Source organism: Monopterus albus, unplaced genomic scaffold, assembly GCF_001952655.1.
Source record: "Monopterus albus unplaced genomic scaffold, M_albus_1.0 scaffold198.1, whole genome shotgun sequence".
Taxonomy (NCBI): domain Eukaryota; kingdom Metazoa; phylum Chordata; class Actinopteri; order Synbranchiformes; family Synbranchidae; genus Monopterus; species Monopterus albus.
In genome coordinates, this window is record NW_018128078.1 from 712,609 (window position 1) to 728,982 (window position 16,374).

General features: G+C 42.0%; 1 protein-coding gene across 1 annotated transcript in view; it reads left to right on the forward strand.

Annotated features, from left to right (window-relative positions):
• Nucleotides 1-16,374, forward strand: part of LOC109970423 (thrombospondin-type laminin G domain and EAR repeat-containing protein) — a 24,973-nt gene that overhangs the window by 1,187 nt on the left and 7,412 nt on the right. Inside the window, exons 3-13 of the mRNA XM_020617969.1 lie at nt 2,288-2,352; nt 2,473-2,625; nt 2,901-3,133; nt 3,265-3,355; nt 3,473-3,626; nt 6,471-6,602; nt 7,452-7,569; nt 7,964-8,078; nt 11,037-11,217; nt 12,925-12,983; nt 13,970-14,146. Coding sequence (XP_020473625.1) covers nt 2,288-2,352; nt 2,473-2,625; nt 2,901-3,133; nt 3,265-3,355; nt 3,473-3,626; nt 6,471-6,602; nt 7,452-7,569; nt 7,964-8,078; nt 11,037-11,217; nt 12,925-12,983; nt 13,970-14,146 — 1,478 coding nt within the window. The remainder of the gene's footprint in view (nt 1-2,287; nt 2,353-2,472; nt 2,626-2,900; nt 3,134-3,264; nt 3,356-3,472; nt 3,627-6,470; nt 6,603-7,451; nt 7,570-7,963; nt 8,079-11,036; nt 11,218-12,924; nt 12,984-13,969; nt 14,147-16,374) is intronic.

Genomic DNA, 16,374 nt, shown 5'->3' on the forward strand with positions numbered 1-16,374 from the left:
AGCAGCATGTGCAGCAGTCAACAGCCAATGTGCAATTATGCATGTGCAAACAGAATGTAAATAGTACATCACATATTTCCTGGTAATAAACTCCTCAGCTGTTTAGGAGTCTAATGGCAGAGGGAAAGAAAGAGTTTTTCAGTCTAGTGGTCCTGCATTTCACACTTCTGATCCTCCAGCCAGAGGGCAGAGAAGTGAACAGTCCGTGCTGGGGGTGGGTGGGATCTTTGAGGATGGAGGCAGCTTTCCTACGCACCCTGCGGTGGTACATGCTCTGCAGAGAGGGCAGTGGAGTCCTGGTGATCTTCTCTGCAGTCTGCTGCCATAACAGACAGTGATGCAGCTGATCAAGATGCTCTCAATGATGCAGTTGTAGAAGTTGCAGAGGATCCTAGGTGACATCCCAAACTAAACATCTAAATTTGAAATATGATTTGCAGATACCACACAATAATATAGAATACTGTAAATGGATGATGTGTCACCACTTCCTGCCACCCCTTTTTATATCATCAAATGACATCAGCATGATGATACCTAAATAAAATTATAGAAATCACCTCTGGAAAAATAACTGATTTGTATTTTGAGTTTTAGTTTGACTCATGGCCCATCCACTAACATGGAGGGGGCGGGGTTTATGACCTATGCTGCGACCAGCCATCAGAGATCAGAGGGCGACTCATGGTGGCATCACTTCCGGGAGCCGTCTCATCGTCCATCTTTATGTATATACAGGCAATGGAGTTCAGCCAAAAAAAAAAACAAAAAAAAACTGTTCGATAGAAATGTTTCAAGTTTTATTCCCTGAGGTGAACTTTTGTATACAAACAAGGAAGAAATAAAAATGTCAAATTTGGAAAAGGAGCTTTGCAGGCTTGGGAAACAAAATTGAAAATAAACATTTTACTTGGCCTAGCTTAGCACAGACACTGGGAGCATGGGGAACTGTTAGCCTAACTCAATTAAAAGTAACAACTCCATCTTCAGGTCTGTCTGATTGTTGTACAGGTGTGGAAACAGTAGCAGCAGTTTGCATTGAAGCTAACAAGGACATCTGTGACTTTGTAGTTCTCATCTTTTCTCCAGTGTTAGCTAACTTTACACTCCTCAGTGCTCTCTGTGACCTGGCCGGTGTGATTCATGTGTTCCAGACGTCTCTCTGCTGCTTTGTGCTTTGTTGTTTTTTTTTTTTTTGAGTCTTTGAAATGCGAGATGTGTTTCTGTGCATGTCGTCCCCTCCCTCCATTCATCTTCAATTCATTTTGCAATGATCCCACTGCAGCAACAAAACACACAGACGGAGCCTCAGATGAGCTTAAAGGGGAATTCCAGATAAAAACTAACATCCACCTGTTGCTGTCAGTTAAGAAACAAAGATTTAAACTCCGTCCGATTCCCTTCTTATGTCTCTTTTCTGCCTCTGTCTACATTTGGTCTCAGGTTGTCTACATTTTGAATACAGTGTTACTCATTCCTGATGCTGCAGTAGCCAGGTCATGTTCTTTCACTGCTGTAAAAACACAGCAAAACATTGTTTTGATTAGCAGGAACGAACATCCTGCTGCTGCTCTAGTTGTTCTTACAGTTCTGTGCTCACAAGATTCAACACCCATTCAAGCTGTCACTGTATTATCTTTCCACAGATTCCGAACACTCATATAGAAGTTTTAACCATTTATTGCAATAGTAATGCACCTTTTCTTTGTGTGTTACTACTGAAGCTGGTTTGAGTATGAACTGCCTGATGGGCTGAAAACGCAAACTTTGCACTTCATATTACTGTTACTGCAGGAATCAGAGCTGCCAAAAGCTGACACACGTTTACTGTCAGATCACCACTGAAGCCACAGAACGGAAAGGCCTTTGAGGCAATAATGTGGTAAAAATAAACTGAAGTGTTAATGTGTTAGAGATCTGGTCTGCAGCTCATTTACATCTGAGGCCTGATAAGGGTTAACAGTCAGCCAACCAGAGGACTGCCTGCTGACACTCGCATCAGTCGTGGTGTAAGGAAATGTCCTGCTAGAAGCCAGCCATTGTACAACATCTGCAGTGACTTACTCAGCCGGTACTCACTTTATTTCATATCGTGTCTGTGACAGTGAGGGTTTTGACACTTGCTGCAGAGACATTACCCATCTCTGTCAACATTGAAGTTTATCAGCCCGATTCAGGTCCAGGGTCAGGTCTGGACTCGTGAAGACCTCTAGTTGATACCGGTTGAAGCGTGATGTGCTGTTGCTGTGTACACAGTGTGTATTTGAAGTATTTGTTTCCTCCTCAGAACTGCTGCCTCTTGACTTGCTGACCAGAGCCCTGCCACACCCAGGACAAGCCCCACCCACACAGGTAGGACACAGGTGGATGAAGGAGGGAGGGGCGGTGGATGAAAAAATGAAGCGATGAATGTATGAACCAATGAATGACTGCAGACCAGATAAACATATGATCAGTCATCTGACCAATCAGGTGCAGATTGTTCAGTCTAGAGGGTCCAGAGGCCTCCGATTGGCCGGCGCTGCAGCGACAGCACTGAGTTTCCCTGCTTCCCAGATCTTTGAATACTCTCCTGCTGAGTTCTCATTGGTTGCCACCATGAAGATAGCAAGACTGAGACCAAAGGTGAATCAGTAGACATGAACAGAAACAGGGAGTTTTTCCTCCCTACTGTCGCCAAATGTTTGCTCAAGGCGATTTGTTGGATTTTCCCTCTGTAATAATAGTGATAATAGTAAGGTCTAGACCTTACTTTGTAAAGTGTCCTGAGATTACTTTTGTTGGGATTTGGTGCTATACAAATAAGATTTGATTGATTGAATTTGAACCTGGTCTAGTCTGGCCTGGTTTGGCCCAGCTCAATCAGGTTAGGTCCAACCTGCTGTTCTTTCTGTTTCCAGACAAATGAGTACATCCTCTCTGTGGTGGAGGAAGGATCTGATTCACTCTTGCTCGGGTTGCGTGTCTCTGAGAACCACCTCCACTTTCTGGTCACGCCCCCTGGTGTTGTTAGGCGGAGCCGACTGAGCTTTAAGGACATTGGATTAGATGATAACCACTGGCACACTGTGGTGCTGGCCGTTACTGGACCATACGCCACTCTAACTGTCGACTGTGGACTTCCTCTGGAGCTGTGAGTCCCCGTTAGACCAGTTCAGACCAGTTTATAGAATCTGTATTTGACAGAATTTGTTTCAGTGTGTCATGTCAGTAGACACAGCAGGAGGTCAACCTGTGGCATTAACTTGTTTCTGGTCCTCCCAGTAAACAGGTCCAGTCCTTCCCTGCTACTCTGAGCACCAGAGGGTCCAGGTTCTTCATTGGCAGCAGGAGGAGGTGGAGGGGACGCTTCTCTGTGAGTCTGAATTCAGGATAAGATGAGACCTTCAGGGTCCGACTGATTCTGACTGTTTATCATATTTACCTCCCAGTTCGTCCAGTCTGCTGGTTCACACTGGTCTATCTGTGCCAGGGTTTACTGCGGCAGCTGGTTCTACTTCCTGGATCAGATGCCACACACAGACTGTGCCCAATCTCTGACCCCAGTCTGGCTGAGCTGTCCGTCCCCCAGATCCTGAAGTCCACCCTTCTACATGCAGACCAGCAGGGACCAGTTTACCCGTACGGTGAGGAGAGGGGTGTTACAAATGTCATCAGGGCCATGACCTGATGAGAAAACCGGGCTACAGTCTATCAAAGGAAAATGCAGAACCTGATTTATCTGTGAAAATTTCATATCCTCACTATGGCCAAAATCAGTAGCAGTCCATGTGAGCACGCTGAGACCCGATTATCCGGAGCACGGGGTTTAACCTGATGTCTGGTTGTCATAATTCAGTCGCATCTGAACACACAGACATGAAACTCAGTTTTAGATTCAGTATGACTCTCACATCATTAGTGTAATGAATGTGTAGTTTCAGTTGGTAAATTAAAAACCTGAGTTGAAAAGCAGGAAACATTTACATAATGATAGTGGGTGGAAACAACCATTCATTCACTTTTTACCTTTTCTGCCAGATTTTCTCAAACCTCAGTTACAGTGTGCACGTTCAGTTGGATGGAAACCCACTAATTATCTCTGATCTTCATTCAGAATAAATCCAATTAGAGATCGATCAGTATTTTTCTGTGCGGTGTCAGTACTACCTGCTAAAGTGAAGCAACAAATGACTTGCTCCAGCAGTAGTGTGTTAGTGTTTGAACTGTAAACGCCAGGCTGTGATGGTGTCAGTGACTCAGTAACCTGAGCTGCAGAGTAACCGACAGGCTGGTGGAGCTGTTTCCTGCCTCGGTTATCAACCGTTTTAAAAATACCACCATGCAGGTGTGTTCGTGTTATTGTGTCCACTCATGTGTGACACACTCAGGGCTTTTACTTTAAATACTTAGGCATATACAGTATACTATAGCTCTGCCTGCATGAGTACACTCAGAGATGTGTCAGATGTGTACATGTAGACACAGGTCCGGGATGTCTTAGCCTAGCTTAGCACAAGCTTCAAGCTCCGTCAGGGCAGAAGCTACAGTGTGTTTCACCAAGCCTTCCCATGTAGATCAAATGTAAGAGATTTATAAATATATATTTGGAATATGGTTGGAAATATCACACAAGCCAAAATTAACACAACATGAAATAATGAAAAGTTTTATTTTCTGTTGTGTTTTTTTAATAAGCAAAAGCGAGAACAGAAATGACAGAATTAGAATAGGAGTTTTGCTGTCTTTGAAAACAGAATGAATAACAGACACTTAACCTAGCTTAACAGGGAACGATCAAGCTAGCAGGTTTATTTTTAGCCAAAAAAACAACACAAGAAGCAGATACCCATGCTGTTATACCAGCATTAGCCAGCAAGCTAATGCTAATATTGGTGAACCTTGTACTCCAGTTATTAAAAAGTATTTGAATTAATTCAGCTCATTGCAAGCATATTTAGCTTAGCTTAGCACAACGCCTTTCCGTCACCTTCTTTTTTTGCTGTCTATTTCTTATTGTGCTTTATTTTTGCTCTTTACTTTCCTTCACTCCTTGACATTCTTTATTGACTCTCTTATTTTTTTTTATAGGCTAACTGGAGTGGTGACTGGCTCATTTGCTGTCTTGGAAGCTGTAGCTTCCTCGCTATCAAATGATAGAAACTAATAATTCTAGTTTGAGAATTAATTTGCAGCCCCACCAGGATCTCAGAGTTTTACATTTTTGGTAAATATGGCTAAATTTGCTGTGGAGTTTTGCACTGGAGACAGAGATTAAGCTGAAATCCATCATCTGACTCTGGAGGCGACGGAGAACAATCACGAGATTGCCACAAATCTCTGAGCGTATTTTAAAGTAAACAGTGATTTGTTTCTGAGCAGCCTGCGGCTCAGACGGTTAATAAAGTGCAGCAGATCAAATTCAGTCAGATCAGACTCATTATGAGTCATTATTTATATGAAACCTGCAGCCTGTGGTGTGTTCGACTGTCTGCTCACAGCAGGCTGCACCCCCTGAACTATGAAGGCAGCTGAACTTGACTTCAGGCCTTAATCGGTTTTCTGACAGTGACGGGTGTTTGTCCTCTCATGGAGCCTGTGCTTGATTCATGAGATGTGAGAAACATGCACATTCTAGCAGTCTTTTACCTCACTTGATGGTGCTCGATTGACGCTAATTACATATGAAGTCATACTTCACTGGCTAATAATAACTGTGTCAGATGTAGACACAGCCTAAGTAGATTTTCTGATTCAGTGTGAGAGGCTGCAGCACCTGCCTGAGAATCCTCCTATTGTTAAGTTTCTTCAATGTCACAGTGATGAGTGACCTCCATGGGGACACTGCACACAGGAGCTGCTTGCTGCTCATTCTCGTACTGTCAGTGGGGACACTGCGTCTACTACTGAAAATGAGACTCAGTTGTCTGAGTTTGACTGGACCCACCAGGTGCTACAAAATATATCATTACCGATGGTGCCATCAGTTAAGGGTTGTTGTCACACAGTTGTGTGTCTTTGGGGTAAATCAGTGGTTTTATCATGAGGCAGGTTATCTCATTAGCAGCCTCTCTGCCCTCTCCCTCCAGCTGATGTTGACTGATGTGTGGGCTAACAACAGACTCACCTTTTTCTGACTGCTCCTGTTGGAGACATGTGGTGGAACAAGTGATGAAAACCCTTGCTACCTCCCCTCATTAAGTCAGAACTGTCAACCACACACAGATACAGTTACTGTAGAAATCCAGTTGATGATTGATGATGTGTCACTCTGACTGCACAGTGTTAGTTTTTCCTTTTCATGCCACTTTATTCTTTAGCTCTTACCACATTTCAGAGGCACATATTCTACTTTTTACTGTACTGTGTGTACCTCATGAGAACTGCAGTTACACTGACTCTTCTGACAGCATGTTTCTTGTTTCTAGTTCAGGCTTAACCCTCCATCACATCATAAAAACACAGTTTGTGAAGTCATGTTGTTTTTTTAGAGGCTGAGGCCAGAGTGACTCTGGGAAATCCTCCTGCATGCTCGAGACCAGAACAAGGCCAGCTGTGGTTCAATGCCCAGAGAAAAGGCCTGTTCATCTGTGATGGACTCGCATGGCAGACGCTGCTGCAGAGTGAGTCCCACGGTCCTTTAAACGCCTCCTCATACTCTCTACTGTCAGAGAGAATCACAGTGGATTTGAAATTAAACTGCTGACTGTGACCTTTAATTTGAGCTTGTTTGTGTCCACATCAGAGAAAAACATGGTAGATAAAGCTGGTGACAGATGAGAGGAGACTCCTGACTGAGTGGAAGTCCAACCAGCAGGTCACTGATCAATCAGCTGATCATTGTTCTGATGATCTGATTGTTTGTCACCAGAATGTCAGACACTGGGGAAAAAAGTCCCACTGTGACTCTCCAGAGCCAAAGGTGGCGTCTCCACACATCTTGTTGTGTCCAACCAGCAGATCCACAGAGACTCAGCTGATTTTGACAAAGAAAAGCATCAGCTCCTCACATTAAAGAAGGTGGAACCAGAACATGCTGGCTGCAGCTCTAAGTCACTGAATGGCTTCATGAGGACGACACAGTGGGTTGGACACAGTGAGGGGATCTGGTTTAGAAGGAGGAGGTTTCCTCCTCTGACAGAGGAGACCTGACGCTGCTCTGGAGACATGGCCCTGATGAGGCCCTGCTGGGCGCTGGGTGGTGGTTTGTCCTCTCATCTGTCACCAACTGTACATGATCTTTAAAAAGTATTTTAAAGATCATGGTTAAAAAATAAATAAATATATAAGGATGTTTTAATGAAAACTGCAGCCTCTTTTGAAAAAAAAAAACACAACTTCACACTTTTAATTTTATTGAAAAATGTATATCAAATCATATTAATAAAAATATTACTAACATAAAAATGAATTTAAGAAACCCCGGTGTGATATACCTGAACTACAAGGGAAATCCTGAATGTCTCCTGCAGAGAAGGAGCGTCTGGATTATGTGGAGGATTACCAGGACCTGTACACCAGCTCAGAGACCTTCAGCGTGGAGGTCTTCTCCATCCCCTCTGAAGGCTTGTTTATGGCTGCAGCCAACAGGTACTGACACACCTGGAGAAAACGGCCTGGTCTCGCCTAAGACCTGGACTGGATTATTTGACCACACTAGGGATTGTGGGGACATGATGGACTGTCCTGTATCCTCTGTGGCTCCATAGTTATCACTGGTGCAGATTACATTTACTCAACTACTGTACCTAAGTACAGATGTGAGGTACTGTACTTTACCTGAGTATTACCTTTTCATTGCACTTTATACCTCTACTCCACTACATCTAAGGGAGACATATTCTGGTCTTCACTGCATTTATTTCTCAGCTTTAGTCACTAATTTCACATTAAGAAGTTTGCATAGAAAACACCAAGAGTATAGAGAATATGATTTTAGTTACAGGTGTCTCTATATTTTTGACCCACGCGTCTCCTCTGGCAGGGGCTCCCGGCCCGGTTCAGGGATCTACAAATGGAGAGACGGGTTGTTCCGGCTCCACCAGAACATCAGCACTCAGGAGGCTCGAGCCTGGAAACATTTCACCATCGAAGACAAGGTGAGAGCTGCTCCACGAATTGGCGTCATCATGCACTCGAATCTATAAATGGTGGTTTACAACTGCTTTTCACAAAAAAGGCAAAAAAAAACCCTAAAACAAAACTGTATGAAAATAAAGTAATATTTGAAAACACAAACAATGATACAAAGCTGATGGCGTATTTGCATTTGTCAATGAATAAAAATAAATGATAATGTGAAAGATGGACAAATGAGCAGAATTCTGTTTGAGGCTGTCTTATTCAGAGCCCTGCATGTTACTGTACAACCACAACTCAAAAAATACAACTGAGTGACCTGTTTCAATGTTTAACAACAAGCTTGTATTTTAATAATTTAGTCTAATGTAACCAGTTCTGAAAAGCAGCAGTCAAAAGTTGCTAAGTTCATTTACTCAAGTACTTTCCATAAGTACAGTTTCAATGTACTTGTTCTTTTTTTTAATGTTTTAATTTGTGTCAGTTCATACATTTACTGTACTCCACTACATTTCAGAAGGAAATACCTTTACTGGATGACTTGGTTACTAGTTTATTTGCAGATTCATATTAATAATACAAAACACAATCAACAAATATAATCTTATTGCTAGATTAAATAGATTACGCTACCCGGTAGTGGATAAATTCATTAATTTGCACAGTGTACATATGCAGATACTGTATATTTATTTTTATCTTTGCACTATTTACATCTATTGAACTGTTCACTCATGTAACTTATTATCTTCTTATTCTGCACTATTTCATTCCATGTCATCCCATTGCACTAGTGTTCCATAAGATTAATATACCTTATCCATTAGTTGTAATTTAGATCCACAGTCTGTTGTATATTGTACATTACCCTACATATCTATCGGTAAATTAGCTCTGACTGTACATACTGTAGATACTGTGCACTCTGCTCTGCTGTTATTGTACTTCTGGTTAGATGCTAAACTATATTTCGTTGCCTTGTACTTGTATATGGGTAATGACATTAAAGGTGAATCTAATCTAATCTAATCTAATCTAAATGCGTAAAGCTCTACATTTACCAAATTACCTATATACAATCAGGCATCATAAATTATGTTGTTATATACAGTAATACTTTAGTATTTCCATTATTTAAAAGCATTACTTTATTTCTAAGTATATTTACACTGTAGTATCAGTAGCAGCTCATACACTAATCCTTTTATGGTTCTTAATTTTTTTATGTTTGTATATGGGCAAAGGTTTTTTGGCCAATGTGGCCACTGTACCAAATCCCCGTCACAGTCCAGAGTGGATCCTGGACGGTGGCCTCTGAGGCGTTCAGGCTTCTCTCTGCTCAGTGTGAACAGTACACACTGTAAGCACACTCAGAGAAAGCAGTGGCTTTAAAAGGCCAAAGAGCACCTGCAGCAACCAGAAGAAAAGGAGAACAGACAGAGTTCAGGTGTTTGAACTCTTGTGTTCACATTGTGTTGGATTAGTTTGTACAGTACAGGACGTTCCTACAGAGCAACACACACACACACACACACACACACACACACACACAAGTGTTAACATGCAGCTCTGCAGGTAACAGCCCTTTTCACTTCCTGTTTGGGCCATGATTGCTGTCACCTGTTTTAGCTGCTCCTCCAGCATAAGTGGGCAGAAGGTACGTCTCATGTCTCTTACAAGCACCACCGTTTCCCTCACTTGTGTCTTAGCCCTGCCCACATAAGGTGTGAGGAAAAGATGTGACGAAAATGTGCAAGGAGAGAGGTATCGAGGAAACACATTATTAATGACATGAGGTGTCCTTTCCTCAGACCCTTCATCTGAAGCGTCCAGTCACCAACTGAGTTCTGATAAAGGGGCATGTTGGTTCACAGAAAACCTCTGTGAAGGAGTCATGTAACCTCATGTATCCTTGGCCATGGCTCCTCCAGCACCGTCCCCAGTCCTTGCTTTTTGTTCCTTAGAGCCGATATGAGAGACTTGGAATGTCCTATGTCCTTGGTCGACCGGAACAACTTCTGGGTTGTCCAAGGACATAGGAATGATTTTATGAGAGATGTGAGACGTACACAGTGAAACTGACGTGTCTTTTAACTCAAAGTATTTTTGTTCAGACTTATTTTCCAGTTCATTACAGTTTGGATTGTGTGTAGGTCCAGGTGTCCCACAGTAAAATGGGAAACAATCTTTGTGAAGCTGGATATGTGCACAGGAGACTTAAATGTATTTAAATATGCATTTTCAATTTGCATGTGGAAGCATGACCTGCATGATGACAACCACTTCACCTTCAGTGAACTGACACTGACTGCATGATAAATGAATGAATCCAGTTTCAACTTGTGCAGCTGCAGCACGGTGAGGAGAGGGTTAATGGATGTCACAGAGTAGTGAGAATAGGGAATGCCTGTAAAAAATCATCAGCCAATCATTTTAAAAGATTTGGCTGTTTCCAGGGGAGACGCTCCAAACAGCCGCTGTCCATGACCTGCTCAGCAGCAAGCAGCAGACAGAGCCAGTCAGAGACCAGCTAGGGAACACAGTGGAGCATTTAGCAGCTTCAGAGCCAGAGGTTCCCCTCAGGATGAGGTGGAGACCAAACTCAGAGTGAACAGAGAGGGAGCACTGGGCTGAGGCTCATCGGGGGGACACAGACACACAGCGCATAGAGGAGCATGTTGATCTGTGTCTGCTAGGTGTGGACATAAGAAACCAATTTATCATAACTTAAAAGGTGCTGATATGTTGTGTTGTTTCTGCTCAAAACAAGTGGATAAAACATCAGTTAGTTCAGACTCCCCTTCACCAGAACTAAGTCTGAACCAGGAAATACACCCAGTCCAAAACAACTGAAGTATGTGAAAAGTAGGTGGATGTTGAGCCATGTCGGTCTTATTAAGTGTGACAATACCCAGAGGGTCAAGTGACTGTGATGTTGCATAAATTACATATATCAGTTTTTATGTTGTTTCCGGCAGATTTTCCTGGTGGTGGCCAACTCCAGAGAGGTGGAGCCTGAGCTGTCTGTCATCTACCGGTGGAATTGGCGTCGGCGGCGTTTCCTTCGTTACCAGACACTGGAGACCTACGCTGCTCAGGACTGGGAGGCCTTCAACATTTACAACCACAGCTTCCTGGTAGTAGCCAATCACTGGCGAGGTAAAGAGGAAGCAGACAAGTTTAATTTAAACACTCTTTGGGTGGGAGCTGGTTTTCAGTCCATCACTGTGAGTCCAACCCAGTCAGGACCATGCAGTTTAGATATCAAATAGCGTTTGCGTTTAGTCTGAATGGTTTGTGGATGTCATCAGCTTTGTATCACAGAAAGACCAAAACTATGTCAAAACAGTATTAAAGCATCAATCAGAGGTTTCCTGAGCTGCTGAGATGGTGCAGATATCATCTTCCTGAACAGCAGAGTGAGCTGCTTGTTGGTGGGTAAACCCTGAGAGTTGTCTTGAACCTTAAACATCAAACACACCTCCACTTGCTCTCAGCAGACATTCATGTCGTGTGGTGTGTGTGTTTCCTGTGAAGATAAAACACCCTCAGGGATCTGAGCTGGAAACAAGGAAATATTGTTTATGATGTGAAAGAGAGCAGCTGATGCAGGTGCACTGTGGTCAGATCACACACTCCATGCTGTTTGAAACCACCTGACCATATGCTGTTTAATCTCTCTTTCCATCCAAACATGTATGTGCACACATGGCTGTGTGGACAAACCACTGTGGTTCAGGGGTCTCCGGCTTATTATTATTTTTTATTATTAAAACCTGCTTAGAAATGGCAGAAAGGCAACACTCCTTATAACTGCAGAATCTGCCAGAGGATCATCACTTTTTAAAGTTTTCTTCAGCATGAAAACATTACATAAGACTTGGACAGGTTTATGGTGTGTATCTGTGGTGTTGTATCACAGTTTAAAACTAGAAAATTGCATTTTTCTAAAGAAAATGCGTATGGATGCTGACTGCTGAAAGATCACCCTGAAAATGCTGAACATTTTGACACCTGAATGGTTTTCCTAGCTGAAAGTATGCTGAAGTTGGAATTTTCCCATTCATTTGAATGGGGCAAGATTGTCAAAATAAAGCTAAATACAGTGGGTACGGAAAGTATTCAGACCCCCTTAAATTTTTCACTCTTTGTTATATTGCAAGATTTTCAAAATAAAGCTAAATATTTCAAAAGTATTTAGTTTTGAAAACTTCTGAATAGTAGTATGAATGTCCTTGAAGAGCTGAACATTTTGATACCTGAAATAGCTGAAAGTATGATGAAGTAGAAGTTTCCCATTCATTTGAATGGGGCAAGATTTTCAAAATAAAACTAAATATTTCAAAAGTATGACGTTTAGAAAAGTTCTGAAGAGAAACATGAATTACCTTGAAGAGCTGAACATTCTGATAGCTGAAAGTATGCAGAAGTAAAAAATTCCCCATTCATTTGAATGGGGCAAGATTTTCATAATAAAGCTAAATATTTAAAATGTATGAAGTTTTGAAAACTTCTGAATAGTACTATGAATGTCCTTGAAGAGCTGAACATTTTAATAGCTGAAATAGCTGAAAGTATGAAGAAGTAAAAATTTCCCCATTCTTTTGAATGGGGAAAAATTTTCAGAATAAAGCTGAATATTTTAAAAAGTATGAAAGTTACAAAAAAGTTGTATACATCCACACATGTCCTGAAAAAGCCGAACATTTTGATACCTGAATGGCTTTTCTAGCTGAAAGTATGCTGAAGTATTAAGTGCCAAAAAACATACGGAATAATAATAATAAATAAATAAAGAAATAAATAATTGGAAAACTGCTGAATCAGCATCCATACAATGACAGAGTTGTCCTTGTGTGTCCTCAGCCAGAGACTCCAACCACAACATCCATAGTGTGATCTACAGGTGGAACCCGAACACACAGGTAACCTCAGTGCTGGAAAGGAACTGTGCCTAAGTACACTTTTGAGTTACTTGTACTTTGTTGGAGTATTTCTATTTTTCACTACATCTCAGAAGGAAATACTGCACTACATTTATGTGACACCTTTAGCTACTTTGCAGACTAATAGCACAATATAATCAGTTCATAAAGTACTCCGCAATGTAAAACAGCATGAAATGATTAAAGTCAGCTCCACCTTTACCAGCGGCCACATTAACACTCAGTGCATCAGTAATTATAATCCAATCATTTTTCAATAATTAATCTGAAAATGTGCCATTCTGCTGAATAGCTACTTTTACTTTTGGTGCTTAAAGTATATTTTGCTGATAATACTTTTGTACTTTTACTTAAGTAACATTTTGATTGCAGGACTTCTACTTGTAACAGAGTATTTCTTGCTAGTTTTTGGCTGGAGTCAAATTCCTTGTTTTAGATAATACTTGGCAAAGTACTTGTAGCCTGGGTCATAGAGGACATGTCCAGCATGCTGTCCTCTGCAGTCCTGTCTTGTCAAGTCTAGTCAATTTCTACATATTTAGCCCAGTGTCACAAATCTCTAGGGGCTTCACAGTCTTTACAGCAAACGATGCCCTCTGTCCTGAGACCTTCAAATCAGATAAGTGAAAACCGTCTGATTATCACCACCTTACTTTATGTCCTGTTCTGTACTTTCCTGTCTCCTGAACCCGCCCTCTCTTGTCCTCAACCATGTCAGTCTTTCTTGTTCTTGTACTGTACATCTTTCTTGGCCTGTCCTGCCCTCTGTTCTTGCATCGTGCCCTTTTCTGCCTTGTACTTTCTCTCTTGTCCTTGTTTTTTGTTTTCTCATGACACCCTGGTCTCTTGTTTCATGTACTCTTTGCTCCCATCCTGTCTTCTATTTTGTCCCCTCCTCCCTTGTCTCAGCTGCTTGATTTTTCTGTCTTCTCCTGATTTCTCTTGTCCTTCTTCTGTGCCGTCAGCTGTTCGAGGTGAACCAGACCCTGTCCACATCTGGAGCATACGACTGGGAGTTCTTCACCATCGGACCGTACCACTTTCTGGCAGTTGCCAACACCTTCGACGGTCGGACCACCAGCATCAGCTCCACCGTCTACGTCTGGCTGGATGGCTGTTTCCAGACTTTCCAGAACATCCCGGTCAGTGTTTATTGTGTCTGTATGGCAGCAGGTTTGTGTTCAGGATCTGGCTCCAGGATCTTGTCTGTGACATCCTGATCAACCTGCAAACTTATCCATGTAAACAGCAGAAACACTTAGTGTGGAGTCAAACACAATGACTGCACCAAAGTCCACTGGGATTTCTCTCATTTTCCTATAGACTTTATGAAACCTAATAACTTGAATACAGAAGAACGTTTCATTCATCAAAGAAAACACAAAAACAAAAAAGCACTGTTTTATATTTGACATTTGTTTCATAATTCTGTTGTAGAATCACAAAATTATGATAAAATTACATTATAATTATGAAATCTTTGTCTTGTAATTATCAGATCTGTTCTCTTTGAGGTATTTTTTTTTGTCATGTAGAGATATGAGTATGTCATCAGATACTTTTTTCCTCATAGCTACACAGTCATGCTACTTGAGATCTTTTTTTAGCAGTGGTGATGGTTATAAACTCTACTGCTTGTGATTTACAGATTCTCTCATGCCATAAATTAGCATTTTTTCATGTAATTCTAATTTTTATCTAGTGCTAATGAAATCTTTTATCTGGTAACTGAGGTGCAGATCATGTACAGCTCTGATCTTTATGCTACAACTGTAAGATATGCTTCTCATAATAGTTATAATTACTAATCTGGAGCTGCATGTAAACATCTTATCAATATCCAGTGGCGCTGAGGAGAACTGAGGGAGGTCCAGTCAGTAATCCACAGTTAAATGTGTCAAAGAATGGGAGAGCATTCCTATGGAAGCTCAGTATACAAGTTAAATGATGTTTACCCATAATTTGGGCCCAGAGAGGGGGGTGTCAGTCCATGCCGTCTTCAGAAATGCATAAAAAAACTATAGAGCTGAATCTTTGTTTTAAGAGTCTGATCCTCATTAAAGTCCCTGATCTCCTTCCCACTCTCCAGAGGATGAGCCCTTCAGATTTTAATGATGTTTCCTGTAGCGCCAGCCTCAGGACAAACTTTGCATGTTTATCAGCATGACACTCTGATAACAGCTGTCTGTAAACAGCCCGTTCCTGCTCTCCAGTTTAAAGTCCCGTCAGACAGTTGGAGCAGACAGATGAGGTGAGGAGGATTATCACGGTAATCAGCGTGAATCAGATGCTAACAGCAGCAGCGATGTGATGACATCCAAACTACAAACCACGCACTGACTCAGTGCAGGGAAACACTGACTTTGGTCTTCAAGCTGTGACTGAAATGGGACTCTGACCTTTACCTGGTCTGAACTGATGTGTCCATCTAGATTCGAGGGAAATTCTGTGTGTTCTAGCTCTGTCCATCTTCATGAGAACATTTTAATCCCAAGTTAACAGGATGTAAACAAACCTCCTGGTTTTACCTCACTATTTTAGCCAAACTGGACTTTAATCCTGTAAAACAAGGTTTCCTCGGCCCCCCAGGGTCTACCAGTGAGCAGTTCAGACTGATTTGGCCTTTTCAGGTTGTTTCACACGTCAGAGGTCAATCTATTTGATATTTCAGTATAAGTAAGGAAGGACTGTGGATGAACCCTGTCCATCACGGCCATAAATAACATCACAGTGGTATGAACAGTCAGGCTTCGGACTGGGTCTTGAGCACGATTCAGCCCAGGTGGGTCTCTGTCTTGACCTTATTTAGACTCAGGCTTGACCCATGTTTGGACTCCATCTTGACTTTGATCTGACCATATTTGGACTCAGACTTGACATGATCTCAACCCTGATTTAGACTCGACCATGACTCGACCCTGACTTGGACTCCATCTGGACTTGTTCTTGCCTCAGATTACCCCAGAGTGGGTTGTTTTTGGTTTTAGCCTCGACTCAGTTCCACCCTGTTTACTCTTTTTCTCTCTCAGGCTTTGGTCTTGTTTGGACTCCTAAATCAGACTCACCCCCCATTTGGACTCAGACTCAAACCTGCTTGACTCTTCACTCAGTTATAAGCCCACTTTTACAAGGTCATGACTTGACCTGAACCCTCTCTGGACTGCACCTTGACCTAAATTCAAGATCAAATTGAATTAATTTAATTTTACCCCAAGCTTCATTTGGACTTGGTTTAAACTCAGGGTTCTAGGGGCTTGGCTCAGACTCAGACACAATCCCCAGTTGGATTTAGTCTGCCCATTTGAACTTGGTCTGCATTGGATCTCAAAACTGACAAGAATGGACATGGACTTATTTGATTTTGAACCCC